This window comes from Octopus sinensis, linkage group LG17, assembly GCF_006345805.1.
Source record: "Octopus sinensis linkage group LG17, ASM634580v1, whole genome shotgun sequence".
Taxonomy (NCBI): domain Eukaryota; kingdom Metazoa; phylum Mollusca; class Cephalopoda; order Octopoda; family Octopodidae; genus Octopus; species Octopus sinensis.
In genome coordinates this window covers 42,992,842-43,009,960 of record NC_043013.1, presented here as the reverse complement: position 1 = coordinate 43,009,960, position 17,119 = coordinate 42,992,842, and the positions used below count along the sequence as shown (strand labels likewise).

The 17,119-nt window shown below is 35.7% G+C and overlaps 1 protein-coding gene across 2 annotated transcripts in view; it reads right to left on the bottom strand.

Moving 5' to 3' along the window:
- Window positions 1-307: 307 nt before the first annotated feature.
- LOC115220826 (scaffold attachment factor B1) overlaps window positions 308-17,119 on the bottom strand; it is a 34,805-nt gene continuing 17,993 nt past the window's right edge. Inside the window, exons 8-20 of one of the 2 annotated variants that reach the window (XM_029791000.2) lie at window positions 14,113-14,707; window positions 11,569-11,609; window positions 11,330-11,424; window positions 8,667-8,816; window positions 6,366-6,456; window positions 5,640-5,849; window positions 5,090-5,304; window positions 4,032-4,195; window positions 3,264-3,380; window positions 2,677-2,805; window positions 2,325-2,531; window positions 1,618-1,748; window positions 308-1,182 (exon numbers count right to left, since the gene is read on the bottom strand). In XM_029791000.2, the coding sequence (XP_029646860.1) occupies window positions 842-1,182; window positions 1,618-1,748; window positions 2,325-2,531; window positions 2,677-2,805; window positions 3,264-3,380; window positions 4,032-4,195; window positions 5,090-5,304; window positions 5,640-5,849; window positions 6,366-6,456; window positions 8,667-8,816; window positions 11,330-11,424; window positions 11,569-11,609; window positions 14,113-14,707 (2,486 nt within the window). In that variant the 3' untranslated portion in view covers window positions 308-841. The remainder of the gene's footprint in view (window positions 1,183-1,617; window positions 1,749-2,324; window positions 2,532-2,676; window positions 2,806-3,263; window positions 3,381-4,031; window positions 4,196-5,089; window positions 5,305-5,639; window positions 5,850-6,365; window positions 6,457-8,666; window positions 8,817-11,329; window positions 11,425-11,568; window positions 11,610-14,112; window positions 14,708-17,119) is intronic. The other variant, XM_029791001.2, reaches the window with a different exon arrangement.

The window sequence follows — 17,119 nt, the reverse complement described above, 5'->3', positions numbered from 1 at the left end:
TATTATTCTGAAATGATGTTTTTACAACACTTCTAACATAGAAACTCTCGGTGTGCAAGTACTGGTATTTTTTTTTCTTAAGAATTATTAATGAATAAATGACAACAGTTGAATATGTGCAAACTAAATACTTTTTCCTCTGATGTCCAGGCTGGAATTATTAGTCATATCCATCTCACCAGCCCAGGAGAAAGACCTGCAAATGTTATTATGGACGCTCTCCCTTCTAACTAATAAATTAAAATAGATAAATTGATATAGAAAATAAAATGGACAAAACAAGAGAGTAATAACAGTAATAACATCCTTTATGTGTTTTACAGCAAATAAAATTTATTTCTCCATATATTACATTCTATGTGGTCTCTTGTACTTTGTTATAACAGTCTGTGGTTGCTCTTCTTCCCTGCTCCCCCGCTTTCATAAATACAGTCTATTTGTTCTCTCTTCCACTCACTTCTCTCTCATTAATACATTCAATTGCATGAAGGAGGAGGAAGAATATTAGAGATAAAATATAGCAACATATACATAGGAAATAAATACATTAAGACTACAAATAGTGGGTAGAGATTGTGATATAAAGAAGACAGAGTGTATGTGGTGTGTGTGTGTATGTGTTATATGTTAAATATGATAAATATGAACAGAAAGAATGATGAGATGTCCAAGAACTGAAGAGAAAATGACAACTGGAATGGAGAATATGTGACAGTAAAGGAAGGTTTTATTCTGTGTCTCAGATTCCATCTGATCCTCCTAGACAAACACCCTGCTCTGACTTCCATCTCCACCTGTAACAAAGTCCTCAGTTTGAGTTTCACACAAGCCTCATAACCTTTTAAGCATCAAAACAAGGCTGTTGCATTCGACCACCCATGTTATTACCACCAAAATTACCACCACCATGTGTATTCATCATCATCCCACCTTGTGACTGAGAGCTGCTAAACATGTTACCAGGTCTCGAGTTCTGCCCCATCCCTTCATTGTTACCGGGTCTACCATTGTCAACAAATGCTCCTGTGGCATTATGGCCAGTTGTGTTCATGGAATCCCCAAGCCACCGGCCATTGGATCGGTTCATGCCACTGTTGCCAACGTTTCCTTGCATGTGGGACCAGTTGTCCACTTTCCTATCTACACCGCCAGAACCCCAAGGTCTCTGGTCAGGTCCACCAACTGAAAGGAAGAAAATATAATTTTAAAACAGAACAATGAGAGATGACTTTTTTAAAACAGAACAATGAGAGAGATTCATGAATATACAGATAGAGATATGGAAAAGAATACAGCTGAGGTGATGTACTAAGAAACATAAACTAATGTGAGCTAGAGAATAATATATATATATATATATATATATATACACAAAATAAGAAAATGGAGGAAATGATTTCTTTCAATCATCAACTTCCAGATAATACCAATTCATATAATTTATTAACTAATTATTTAGATTAAATAGGAACATCCAAATCCAACAGAATAAGACAGAATAAAACAATATACATCAATAAGTAAGATATGCAGAGGAAAGGACGCAATTGGAGAAAGGAATAGAGAAATAGACAGTTTCAGATAAATATATACAGTAAGAAAACAATGAAAACTTACCAGGAGAACTTCTCACTCGGCCTAATCTATCATGAGCTGAAATATTTCGTCTGTCAGAATCTCGTCCTTGATCAGAGCTAATGAATCTTTCTCGACTTAGTCCTGTATCTCTTCTGAATTCATAGGGTGTCCTGAAAATAGAGGTAAATTAAACACAAAGGTAGAAAATTATCTCAACACAGGCGTCTTCAGAAACCTATTCTATATATAATATTTTGATATCCTTATGGAAGTTGGTGTATACACCAATATTAAACTATGTGTCTATTGAGTGGATTTCCCTCCGATACACAAGGGTCTTGTGGTGATATTAAACAACAGATTAAGTGTACATTCAGTATACAAAGAGTATCAATAGTGCAACATAAACGATAAAAACCTTATGCACTATTGTACCCTGATGGAGTGAGTGTACCATAATGACAGAGATGGCTTAACAAATTTAAGAATGGCGATATCACTGATGAAACATCAATCAGGAAGATTAATTGTTCTTGGTAATGACACAGTAAAAGCAGTAATTGAGGGGGTTATGTCATAGACTCAAACATGAAATTTTACGAACTTTGTCAAGAACATCTTAAAAATCTGGAAAAGTGTACAGAGAAGGAATTAGTATTTAACTAAAATACCTCATGAAAACCACAACATTATTTTCCAGTATCCCTAATAAAATACTAATAAAAGAAAGAAGCCAACAAAATTACCGATTGAAATTTTCATCTGTTCGAGACCTGACATCCGTTCGTCTTTCATTTCGTTCACGAATATTTCGGACATGACTGACCTCTCTTCTCGTCATTTCTCTTTCTTTGCGTTCATCAAAGTGACCTCCACCGTCCAAAGTTCTACTCTCCCTCCTCTCATAACACTCAACACGTCTTTCATCATCTGCATGCTCATATTCCCTATAGCTGAGAAATAAAAACACACGAAATAAGACATGTAAATAAATTAATAAATACAAACACACACACAAGTACATATGAGAGATCAAAGTGAAGAAACGGAAATCTAACAGTTTCAGTAATAAGAATGCCTCTGTCACACACAACTTACCGAGATTCGTTCTGGAATGGAAGTTCAAATCTAGAAGGGTTACTGGAATTGCTCATCCTGGATCGTTTTGGTTCATCCCATAATTCTTCCTCATAAGGTCTTTTCATGGAACGTCTCATTTCTTCTAACCTATGATTAAATAACAAAATGAAATGATGTTAACAATAAACAATGAAGGCGGTCACTAGTAAAGATACATTCACCTACAACTGGACAGTGAACAGCTTCAATTGGAGAGTAAAATGCCATAACAAGCTAATGAGAGACCCTGCTAGAAACAGTAGCCACATCTACACCAATCTCTTACTAATGTCTTAAAAATGGTGCCACATTAAAAGCACCCAGTACATACTATGGAGTGGTTGGTGTTAGGAAGGGTAACCAGCCATAGAAACCATATCAAAATAGACAATGGAGCCTAGTGTGGCCCCTAGTCTTACCAGCTCTGGTCAAACCACCAAACCCATGCTAGCATGGAAAACAGACACATGATGAAGATATTGTGTAAAGCAGTTCTTTCACAGACACTGATTCAGATCACATTGAGTTAAGAGAAAAAATAATGTAATAATGTCTGTTTTACTCACCGCATCAGCTCAGCCCGATGTTGCTCTTCACGAACTCTCTCCCTTTCAAGAAACTCTTGTGCCAACTTATATCTTTCTGTTTGCAATAACTCTTTTTCTAATCTCTGTCTCTCTCTCCTGTGAAAAAATATAAAAACAGTATGAAGAGGACCAATAGATATTGTTATGTAATAGTAGACACAACAGTTATTCTTTGAAAATTCTTAATCATCTAATATAATAAATGTGAATGTCAGTGTGCCAGTGTGTCACACTTTTTCAACTTTACTCCTAGAGGCCATAGCCCAACTTATCATACCATTATCATACTCTGTGAGTAAATTAAAAACATTCTGGGTCAGATCCAGACCTGCAATCCTGAAATTTTGGATTCCCAAGTTTTCATAACTGCAACTGTTTTCGGCAATATTTTTACGTGATTTTCTGTGACTAATTTTTTTGTACCATAACATTTTTTATAACTTGGAAATAAATTTTGGGAATAATTGAAATTTATTGCAAAATCCAGCAATTATTTTCGGCGAATTTTTTACATGATCTTTAACGACGAATATGTTTGGGATATGACTCCGGAGGAAGCAATTTCAACAAATTCAACAAAACAAGCCAGAGATCTGTTTGCAGATCTTCCTATTTTGTGTCAGTAGATTAAAAGACACCTCATAGGGCCTTTAAGCTAATACACCATAAGTATGGAAACAAGGTGTATTAAATAGTACAGTAAGTGTAAACATTAAATAGCTAAATTTTTACAAACTTTCAACAGACCTTAAATCCTCCCTAACTCTCTCCAATTTAAGAGCTTTTTCTTTCTGTTTCCTATCAAAATCTTGCTGAAGCGAACGAGCCTGATCAAGCTTTCTCAAATGACGCCTCTCCTGTTCTTTAAGACGCCTTCGTCTCTGATGTAAACGTTGTCGTTCTCTTTCCTTCTGTCAAGAAATTTGGTGGAGTTTTTGTTTTTATTTTCATAATATGGAATATGAAATGAGAATGATTTTTTTAAATAGCAAAGAATTAAACAGACAACATAAAATGTACAAAACCAAACCACATAAATACAGAAAAAACCCCACATATACCTTAGAAAGGCTATGTAATATAGATTATGACATGTCAAAAGATAAAACCTACACTAATATAACAATATGTCTGACAACTTACAGACTTTATGTTCTGTTATAGACAATGACATCATAAAACCTTCTTATCTTCTGATATAGAACAAAAGAATTCCTTGCTTTACACCCATGCATTTTCCACCTCTTGCTAATGACTCAACCAGTGGAATAAGTTTTATCAATCAATGAAACTTGAGTAAGCAGAATTATGCAATACGTTGTAGCAAATAGGACACAACATAACAGCTGCAGAAAGATTTGAACTTCTAATCGTGTTGCCAGTAGTCCAGTACTTTATCCTCAAACCCACTGTGCTTCTATTCTCATAAAATAATATTTCACCTACTTTCATCCAATCTGGTTTGAAATGTCTTCACATATTCTATACTGCAACAGCATCACTGAAGCATCCACCTAAGATTACATCTCAGTTTTGCTACACTCTAAAACTTTGATTGAGAAACACCACATTTCAAAAGAACACACTGACTAGTGATCACTTTCAGAGTAACTCTAGTTTCAGCCTGACATCAATGATAACACATTAATTTTGGGTGGAGTAATTAAATGTTATTCATTCTAGTTTCAAAACAGCATTTTAAAAAATTCTATTATACTTAAGTCAATTGTCTGACAGCCTCAACTAAACACTTATATGACATCCATTAAACACACTAAGAAGCACAAACATAAAATCATACGTACTTTTATTTGATCAAATGATAAAATATCTTTCTTGGCAGAAGAGGTAGTAGACCCCTGTGATTTAGGCTTTGGTGTACCAGAAGCCTTCTCTTTGATGCTTGCTGATGATGGAGATGCAGGCTTTGCACTTTTCTCAGAGTCTTCTTTTGTAGCTGGCTTCAAACTTGTTGTTGGTTTAGCTGTACTTTTATTTGGTGTAGTCACATGAGTTTTATCTGAAACATTTTCACAAAGTAAGTCATCAAAACAACTTACAAATAGAAATACAAGAAAAGTAGTCAAATTTATCCCCAACAAATTTTATCAGTATAATCAAGCAGGATAAATATTAGATTGAGGAAAAAGTTCATGCGCTGTGTTAAAATAATGCTTTTTTATATATTTTTGTGATGTGTGTGAGTTCATTCAGTTCACTATTTTAACACAGTGCACAAAATTTTTCCTCAACCTAATAGTACAATATTGTCTTCAGGGCAGTAAGTCTTGGACAAAGCATGCATGCACACACATACACACACACATGCATTTGATTAAACTTTTAGAGACTGACCTGATGGTTTATGATGACTGCTGCTGTTGCAAGGAAGTTTTTTATCATCTTTCCTGCTGGATGTCTTCCTATCTTTGTCGCTTCTCCTGCTGGATATTCTCCTGTATTTATCATCCCTTCTGTTGAGCAGTCGCTTGTCTTTGTCATCTTTCTTTGGCTCCTTTTTGTCAACTTTTTTCACTCCTTCTTTCTTATCACCAACTTTTTTCTCTGTAAAAAATAAAACAACACACATACAAACACAGTTAGAATCTATATACATTCACTCATACATACAGAAACATATAGTACCAACTGAATAGTTAGGTACTAATCTATTTTATATTCAATCAATATAGAGCCCTCTGGATCGTATACATAGTGATTTTGTTAAATTTACTGCTTAGTAACATTAATCATTTTGTTACCATATTTCTGTGGGGATATGCTTGCTGGCTTTGTTTAAATTAATTTTCAGAGAATTGAAGAATTTAGCCAAATAACTTATTAAGTTAATGTTTGAAACAAATGAACATTTGAAGGATGGTTTTAACTTGGTTCACTCTAAAATAATAAAATCTTATCATAGAGCCAAGAATGGTCTCAGGCAGGTTCATATCAAAAAGATTAAACACCAAGATCATCTACAAATCGCTCCATTAGAGCAATTTGTAGATGATCCCTATTAGAATTCTGTTACTAAATTTTATAAGCAGCACAAACATCAACCTCTGAAAAAAATCTTACCGTCTTTCTTCACTTCAGCCTTTTCTCCTTTTTTTTCTGCTGTTTTTGTTTCTGGCATTTTAATTATCTGAGCTCCCGGTTCATTTCTAGCCTAAAAAGAAAACAAAAAACATTACATCTCTACACTACTAGTTTACTGCTAATGTCTTCATCATATATTACATACATAACACTCCTCATATATTCTCCAGTATATCTCACACAAAACCACCAAAATAGCAGCAGCATTAATCATTTCATTAACCCTTATGTTACAAAATTTCTATTGCAACACACTGATATTGTTTCATTTAATTTTGAAAATAATGAAGAATTTAGTAATATAACCTTATCATTAATGGAACATAAATTAACATGAAGTTTTGATTGAAAGGTTTTAATTTAGATCATTTTAAAATAGGAAGTTATTATTCTAGGACCAAGAGAGGTCTAAGGAGGATTAGTATCTAAAAGGATTAAGAGAGAAATTTGGTATAGCTGTAAGGGGTTTATGAGAGTGCTTAGCAATATTTGTTCCAACTACCTGCGCACTAAGTTCACATTATGCCAAAGTCAACTTCACCTTCCAACCTTTCACGGCCAATCCGGTTCAGAGGGACAGAACTGTTAGTGTTGAACAAAATGCTTGCAACACTTGTTTCTGGTCCTTTGCATTCTAAAATGATGTTTGTGAAGGCACTAGTAGAAAGCTTTGGTGTCCTCAAAAACGGTGTTTTTTTTTTTCTCCTTACCATAACATTGGTGATATGGAAAGTGAAAACATGCATGTGTGGACAACACACAAAATAAAAAGGTCAACCTTGATTGGCAAAGAACCTTAAAAAGAAAACCTTGTAAGTTTCAAATACTAGAGATAAAAAAGAGGAGTTCACTTGGCCCACGTCTGCATAAAAGAAAGGTACAGATACCACAATCTGTAGCAAAAACAACCTGTCTTGAAAAGAAATGACGAGTAAGAATTGACACAGAGAAGTTCTTAATTTCCAGTGGCATGATAAATGCACCTGCGCTACACTGTAAAGTGGTTGGTGACAGAAAGGATGACTTGCTATTAAGGCCACACTAAAAACTAAACATGACTAACACAATAGTAATGCAAGCAGTCTTGAGTATTGCTGCTGGTCCAAAATGACGAAGGACTGAAACGAGTAGCAAGATGCTAGGATTCCTACCTAACTGATGTCAATATGGAAAAATTGGTGTAAAAACGATGATACGTAAACTGCTACAACACACCTCATACAATAAACTTCTACAAATCACAATGTCAATGTGATCATCACCCAGACAGAAGAATGGTAGGTATACAAAGAGTGCTGGATCTATGGATCATATCCAATAACTCAATCAACCACCTACACCCAACATGTTTCTTTGATCATGACTGGTGCCACCGAACAACATCTACAACAGTACATTATGCTTCATCATCATCATCATCATCATCATTTAGTGTCCATTTTAAATGCTGGCATGGGTCTGACTGGGACTGGTAAGCCAGAGAGCTGCAACAGGCTCCAGTCTCATTTGTCATATTTTCTACAGTTGGATGCCCTTACTAACGCTAACCACTCCAAGATTTTAGCAGGTGCTTTTAATGTGGCACCGGCACTGGTGCCTTTTACATCTCACCGGCACTGACCACGACTACAATTTCACTTGGCTTGATACGTCTTCTCAAGCACAGCAAATTGTCAAAGGTCTTGTTCACTTGTCATCGCCTCTGTGTTTATCATTTAAATACATACACATATATATATATATATATCCACCACACACTACTCATACAGAAGTAGTTTATTGAAACATATCTATAGTTTACATACATATCAGTCCTTTCAGAGGTACCAAGCAGCACTGATGCTTCCAGAAAAATCTTGGTTTATTGCCCTCACTGTAGCATAACATCTTTCTTCCATTATCCTTGTTGCCATCAAACCATGTGCAGCTGTAAGTCACCCAAACTATGCAATAACAATATTGTTTTATTATTCACTAAGGGTTTATTCTTTGCTCTCAGTTTCAAACCTTCTCTCACAGGCATCTGTTACATCCCTAATGAAGCACTTTCTGCTTCCTTCATATGCATCACAGCTCTGTTCCTTCTTGATTCTAATACCAACTATGAATCAACAACATTCCACTACTAATGCAAGCACTCTGCTCCACATATTACCTTCGAGTGTGTGTGTTTGCACCAGTTTACAATCACAAAACAGATTAATTTCAGTGCAACCATACACTTAATGACTATCTGACAACCTGGTCTATAGACAAAACAATGAACTTGGGATAACTCACCCTTTCAACGGATATCATACGGCCATGCAGTTCAGTCTGATTCAAATGTTGAATACATTTAGTAGCTTCATGTGAAGAAGACATAGTTACAAAACCATAACATCGAGCACCAGGGCTTCGTGCATTTGTCACTACTTTGGCACCAACAACCTGATGTAGACAAAAACAAAAGCAAAATTAAATTTTTTTTAATTTAAAAGTTTATACTTGAAAATTTACTTTGATATGTATTCAATACTTATCAACACTGCCAATACAGAGGGCTTCCCAACCACATGGTTACAGGTTCAGTCCCACAGCATAGCACTTTGGATGACAGTCTTCTACTATAGCCCCAAATCTACAAAGGCCTTGTAATGCATTTGATAGAGAGAAACTGAAGGAAGTCTGTGGTATATATGTGCATATGTCTGTGTGAGTGTTTCTTTGTGTCTCTCCTTGTCTTGACATTGTATAATAGTTATGAACAAGTGTCACTTCCAAATAAATAGTATCATTAACTTCCAATATTATGTCAAAAAATGTCTAGCCATGAAGAAATATTACTTTCACTGGAATCAGATGAGGGTTGGCAACAGAAAGATGCATCAGGCCATAAATCAGCCTCAATAAACTCCACCTGACCCATGCTTAGAAGCAAGAAGGTTACTATAGGTTAAGAACATTAAATGTTTTCAGCAGATATTTAGCATGGCTGCATGGACAAGTATGCTTCTGAAACTCCTAAATCCAGGTTTGCTTTCAATCTATGACATCTAGGGAAATTGTACTCCACCATAGCTGCAGGATGATCAATGCCATGTAGGTAAAATTTGGTTGACAGAAATTGTGTGGAAGCTCTTCATATAGATGAGTACATGTATATCATTCATTGATGTACATTGGTAAGAAAACCAATAAATCAGTAGATTCAAACAAAGATTTTTGGCAATTATTTGCTCAGGTTGTACAGACATTCCCATGTCACTCTGAACAATGTAAATAAAGTAAATAAATAAGCTAGTTAGACAATTATCATCAATAATGCTGATGGTTTAAAAATGTGTGATATTTTATATATATATGTGTGTGTGTGTGTAGAAAGCTATGTGATTTATATCATCATTTAACATCCCCTTCAGACCGGCATGGGTTGGACGGTTTGACAAGAGTTGGCCAGGTAGGAGCCTGCACCATGCTTCTCTGTCTGTTTTGGCATGGTTTTTTACAGCTGGATGCCCTTCCAAATGCCGACCACTTTACAGTGTGGACTGGGTGCTTTTTAAGTGACACCTGCACTGGCAGGGTCACCAAGTAACTTTGCAAGACAAGGAATCTTTGAAAGAGGACAGGGCATTGGAAAGGTGATCTTGTGTCAGGTGATGGAAGGTTAGAGTGAGACAGAAAGACAGAAGCAGATGTCTTGTTGTAGAGGAGGTACATAGTTACCCAGCCAGAGAGACAAGACGAGGGGAAGAGGAAGAGAGCAAGAGAGGGAAGGAAGATGCGATATATATATATATATATATATCAATAACAGAGGAGTTACAGGAAGCTAGCTGGTTGCTATAGCAACACCTCTCCATGCATGTCCACTCCACACATGCACATCAGCAACATTCATCTATTTCTTGAAAATGGAGTCATAACCCAAAAATATTGAATACAAGGTAAGTCTACATTAATTCACATATTTGTTTTCTTGTGATTTACCTTGCATTTACTTCGCATTGTTTTGGCCTTACCCACAATCCTTTATACAATATTTATATATACATATACATATATACTAGATGTACCCACTGTAACCTGTTGGGCCACAACCACTCTGAGTTGAATGCATGGAAGGAAAGAAAAAATACTATTTTGAATTTCATGAAATAAAATTCTTAAATAATACAGTTCTACTACCTTTGGTGTGATAACATGAACACAACCAAATGTTTCTTATTTGAAAATGTTCAAATGGCCTTCAACGTTTTTTTCCCGCCTTCTTTTTTGCCATTCTTTGTTACTGCTGTTCCAAGTGAAATACATGGGTACTTAAGCATAAAGTAATGTTTTTGCAAAGTCATCATTGATGCACAATGAAAAGAATTCTGTCAATGTTGTTTTCATATATTGTTCATTGACAGATATATTTATCCTCATTATTTCTGAGCAATATCCTTTGTTCATCTGGTAGATGAACTTGCAGCCTCACTACTGCAGGTGCTCTTTCATGAATCAAAAATCCTAAAATGGATGCAACTGCTTTGGATAGTTCAATATATCTACCCATTAGATATTGACTAATTTCGTTATCATTGTTTATTCGAACAGCTGCTAGGTCATTTCATTTCAGTGTGTACTTGATGATGTACTTAACTGACCTCTCTGAGGCATCAATCTCAATGTTGCAGTGGCATTCGAATGCTCTTAAAAGAGTTTCATTATAAGGTACAACTCAGTTGTTGTTTGTTTTCCCATTCTTTTGAGATTCAACTCCTCCCACTGCAACTGATCTTCATCTAGAAAGGGATAGTCTCTCTGTCTGTTTTTCTGCCGTTTGATTAAGATGATAAAGATTAATATTTTATTTTAAATAAAATAGTAATTTTCCCCTTTAAGAAAAAAAAATCAAGTACCTGTTAACATCACTAAAAATTACAGAAAGGAGACACAACAGATATCATTCAGCATACCTTGCCATATGTGGTAAAAAGCTTCTTAAGGTCTGTAGCACGGGTACTTGAAGCAAGACCACTGACCCACAAATTCCGACTGTTTTGGTTGTTGCCTTTTAAATACAGAAATGCATCAATAAATATGAAAAGAGGGATGAAGGTCCAAATTTCAAATATTTCAATCTGTAGAAATAAGCTGAGAAAGCAAGGAAAAAAAATATCAGGAAATGTGGTAAGAGAAAAAAATAACAACTTACTTTTGATGCTTTTGAGAACTTTGGGCTTAGAATCGGAAGAACTGCAACAATAAAATAATCATTTAGAAATATTACAATCATCAATAATGAACATTATGCAATTGAATTGCAACATTATTTCATGATAAGCATAAATATAAATGGAACTAGCAAACACACAGAATACCACTTTATGTTAGGGACTTCAATCTAAACATATGCAGAGTTATGTACAAGAGTGAACAAAGTATGAATGTTTGTTTGTGTGTGTGTGTGTGTGTGTATGAGGGGGTACCCAAAAGTAACTATAAAGATTCTCTGTTGGACAAGCCTGGTGTAGTTCAGGCTTCTGTCACTAGAAGTCACTTGATGCAACCCTTAGGCATCAGTCTGCTGACTGGCGGCATCAGGTTACGTTGAGCTGCCATGTAGTGCATCTTTGTTTTGCTGTGTTTCTCCAGTTTGTCAATTTTTGCAATGAAGGAACAGCATGCTTCCATAAAATTCTGTTCTCTGCTGAGGCAAACAGTTGCTGAATAGCTGTCATGCTTCAAACAGATTACAAGGACATCGCCATGAGCGTAGCACAAGTTTACAAGTCACTTGTTGCTTAACAACCAACCTCATTCAGGGTGACCATTGACACCCGCCCTACCTGAACAAATGAAAACAGCACAAAAATTCATGAACGAGGACCACTACCGAACAATTAACGAACTTGTTGATATGACTGGGGTGTTCTGGAGCTCCTGCCAATGAATTTTGAGTGAGGAATTCCAAATGTTACAGCGAAATTTAGGCCTTGCTTGCTCATGGAATATCAAAAGCAGTCAGGACTGAATGTGTGCCATGAACTAAAAGAACAGTTGAAAGTTGGTCTTGCTCCCTGCGACCTTTTTTTGTTTCCCTGAATGTAAAATGTCCTTAAAGGAAAATGTTTTGCAAATGTGGAAGAGGAGAAAAAAACGACGGAGGTGTTGAAAGGCATCACTTTGCAAGAGTTCCAGGACTGCTTCAAACAGTAGAAAATGCATCTGGACTGACGTATTGCTTCAAATGGATAATATTTTGAAGGTGACAGAGGTGCAAACATGCAAAACTAAGTGAGTAAAATAATATTACAAAACTCTGGTTTCTTTTGGGTACCCCCTCGTTTATATATAAACACACACACACAGAAAATCTTCATAAAACAAGTGACAATTATGTAAGGGAGAAAGAACAAATGTAACAACATAACTTCAACAAATGTTATACCCACCTAGTTAATATTTTTATCATTACTATCAAATTAATATTGTATGTAGGGGAAATGTGATGATGAAAGAAGCTTACCTGATATAAAATGTGCTTTTGTACATTTATTATCCCATTTCAGGTATAAATGAATACAAAAACCACTGATTTCAAACGAAGATATCGGTTAAGATCATAAATGGGTTACCTAAATTAACTAACAACTGACACCACACATCAAGTGACTAACACTTATGAAGAAAAATGTACGAAAAGACAAGAACTATAGTCTTCATGAAGCTAAAAAGAGGTCAGCAAGCAATGTGGAATTCCCTAAACATTAACTGCTAATTTAGCAGGAACATGGCTGGAATACAGGAACCAGGCTTTCCAAGCATCTTCCAGTTTGTATTTTGGCAGAAAAATTATTAATTATCTAACATCCGTAAAGTTGTGTCTTTTTAGTCTTGAAAACTCAGGATCCCTCCTCTTCATCTGCTTCAATTGTTGTTGCCATCTTCATCCAAACAGACATTTTTGCTTCTTGACATTGGTTAATCTGTTCCCATGGATAATACTTCAGCAATTTGGTTAATCTCCTAATGTCTGAGATTGAGCACATGTAATTAATAACATTCCAATTGAGATTCCTGAACCCCAGCCGACCCCCTAAACCATTTGCTGGCCCCTTTTTATTTCATGAACTATAGCTCACAATAACCATCTAAAAGATAATGAATATTTCCTAATATAAGCAGCGCAACATTATCTAACAATAATCTTCATTGGTATCATCCATCACATCTCAACTTAAACACTCATACTATAATAATCTCTTATGAGGCTGTAGCAGACAACCCAGGAGAAAATATGGGTTTTTAATTCTTTCATTTTTGTTTCAGATATCAGAAACTAATGAAAAGTTATGTCAAATAGGTTTTGGTCAATTATAACCCAGGCTAAGATGTGAATAAGAGTTTTCCACAGAACAATCTTTACAGTAGATTTTCCTGTTTTATGAAGAAGACTAGGAAAATATCTACCATTATTATAATTAGTAGTTTGAACCTGAATCTAACAACCAAACCACACACACACAAACACTCACATATTCTGTTTTAAAATAACTCACGATTAGCCATGAGAGGATGTTCTTTGAAGAAAACCTACTTAAACAGGTTAACTTAAGGTTTAAGAAAATCTGTTCCCATTGGCAGTTGTAGACCCCAGTTGCAGTCAAGATGTCAACATCTGTTACCGAGAAGTAAGATCATTTAACTAATGACATCTTTGAATCAAAGCAGTGGGAAAGACGACATGAAAACCAACCTCTTCGACTTTACATCTTTATCATCTTTCTTTTCATCAGCCTTCTTCTCAGTTTGCCCTCCTTCTGTTTTACCTTTAGCCCTTTCTTCAACTTTGCTTCCATCTGTTTTCTTCGCTTCAGTTTTGCCACGCACTTTGTCCTTTGATGCCACAAGATCAGCATCTAAATCATTCTGTGTATCATCAACATGTACAATCAGTGATTCATTTTCTTCACCCTGTTGAGTGTTGGAAGTGTCCATACTGACTGTGTCTTTTAATGCAAATGGTGCTTTACGTTTAACTCTTGGTGTTGAAGGTAAACTTTCCGAGACAGCTGTTTTGGCCACCTTATCTCCTTTAATTTCATTACATTTCTGTGATGTTGTGCTTTTCACACTGGCTGATGAGGATGATTTTTCGCTATTTTCTTCTTTTGAGTTATTCTCTGTGGATGAAGACATTTCACTGTTTCTTTTTTCTTTTGTATTATTCTCTGCTGACAAGGACATTTTACTGTCTTCTTCTTTTGTGTTATTCTCTGTTGATGTGGACATTTCACTCTTTTCTTCTTTTGTATTCGTCTCTGCAGATGAAGATGACTGTTCTGGCAATGCTACAGAAAGTTAATTTAGAATGAAATAGTTGATACGAAATGAAAACTTGTTAAACCTCACTCCACAACAGACTGTGCTGTGTTGAGAGTTTAAATAGAAAATAAAGAAATAAAGAAAGAAAACATTACTAATAAAAGCTTTTGGTCTAGTAATCCTACAAGATCAATGGACTATATAAGCACTACAGCTAAAATACGGATAATAATTATACTTCACATACAAACTTGTGTCAAATTTTCATTCCATATGTCTTCAACGGTATTGCACTCAGCACACATTCAAAGCATAGCAGAAATACAAAACATTGGACAAAACTATGGGCTCACAGAAAATAAACATGGATCTGGATATAATCTTGTACAATATACTAAAATTATCACACTCATATATGTGCTTGTATTACAGCATTTTCTCATGCTATTGTGAGTGGCATTGGTCAATTTGGACATTTACAGGTAAAGGAATGGCTGTGTGGTTATAAAGTTCACTTAGTAAATGCCTGATTTTGTCTTCCATTCCTCATCATGGCATGGCATCTTGAGCAAATGTCTTCTATGGCCTTGGTTGATGGAAACTGTACAAAAATCCAATATATATATATATCCACACATACACACTCTACTTCTCTCGAATATACACATGTACATGTATATATTTGTGCATGTGTGTGAACCATGTGTCTTCACAGAGTCAATGCTTGAGCAACTGTGATGTTTTACTGCAAATGATGTGTTGTAACCTGGCAGTTATAAAACTGTGAGATCTAAGAAGATAAAACATATTTTACTTGTAAAACAAGTAAAGGGTGGCAAAAGGAAAGGCACCTGGCCATAGAAAATTACTTCAGTAAATCACATCCAATCTATGTCAATGTAGAAAAACTTGGTGTAAAAATGATAATGCACACCACTTATGCAATAGCTCGTAATTGATCAGAGAAACAATAAAATAGCTGTGGCAAGATTTAAAACCCATGATCAAGTCATCAGTTGTTCAGATAACTAACATCTCAGTTGTTGTGCTTCATATATCCATCTTCTTCACTCACTATTCCTGGGAGGGTTAGGGGAGTAGAGTCCTCAGGCATCTGCAACTATCAGTATCCCTTTCTGGCTGGATTCCCAAGTGTGACTAGCTGAGACTTAGCCAACCATCACATTTACCGTCTATGCCTTGGACTCCCATTGGTTGGCTTGGCTTGAAGAATCATTTTGCAATTCCTTTCTACAACCTACTAATTACATATCCATAGAACCAAAGCTGTGACTCTCAATAGGGAGAAGTAGCAGCATGACCTAGGCAGACATCCAAGCTATGCACCTTGTCAAGTAACATTACTCAGGAAATCCTTCAGAGGAACCCCATAAGAAATAGAGCATTCTGTAGCTTTAAACAGAAGAGAGCTGAATATGTACTAGAATAAGATGTCAGCCAGATCCATGAATGTAGAGCTTTTCTCCACACCTAAATTAAGTGAAGCCTATAGAAGTGTCCTGCTCAAAGATAAGGGAATACCCACTGAAGATTTGAAATTTTAAATTAAGTTGGTATTTTCAATGTCTTATCTTGTCAGTTATTCTGAATCTAAACAAATGCATGCAAACACACACAAAGAAAACTTTCTGAATTGACATAAACCCCATTTGTTTTATTTCTTGAGCGTGTTCGTAAAAATTAGTTATAAATTTACCTTGAGTTTGATTTTTATAGATTATTATGAGGACCAAACTTTACTTGAATTGCAAAAGCAACTCCTAGCAATCCTTTCTGAATAAAATCAAACTATGCATCTGTTGAATAATGTCTATAGCAAGGCCTGATTGCATGGTTAAGAAGTTCACTTTGCAATGACGATTGCATGTCCAATCCCATTACACAGCAAATTGGGCATATTTCTACAATTGGCTTTTGTTGATCAATACTTGTGAGTGATATTTGTAAATAAAACCACGGAGAAATCCCTTGTGTGGTGGAAATGTTTGTGTTGTCATATCACTGATTATAAAACAACATTTTAAAAAATGGAATCATATAGCATTAATGGAGTCAATCAACAAAATAAGTACTGAGATTACTATTATCAATTAAAAACTTTTGAGACAGTGCTCCAGTATGGTAGTAGTTCAAAGTGCAGGGTGTCCAACATCCATAGAAGGCTATAGGTTGTATACAGAGATGATACCACTGTCAAGACCAAAGTGTACAGATGGATGAAGAAGCTTAAAGGAGAGGAAGCCAGTACTGAAGACAAACTACACAGTGGGAGACCATCAGCTGTAACCACTGACAATAAGCACTAGTGGGAGAACAAATCAATGAGTCATAATCTGTGAGGTTGCTGCACAACTGAATTGCAGTCACAATATGCCACAGGAGACAGTAGATGACCAACTTGAAAGAGAGAAGGGTAG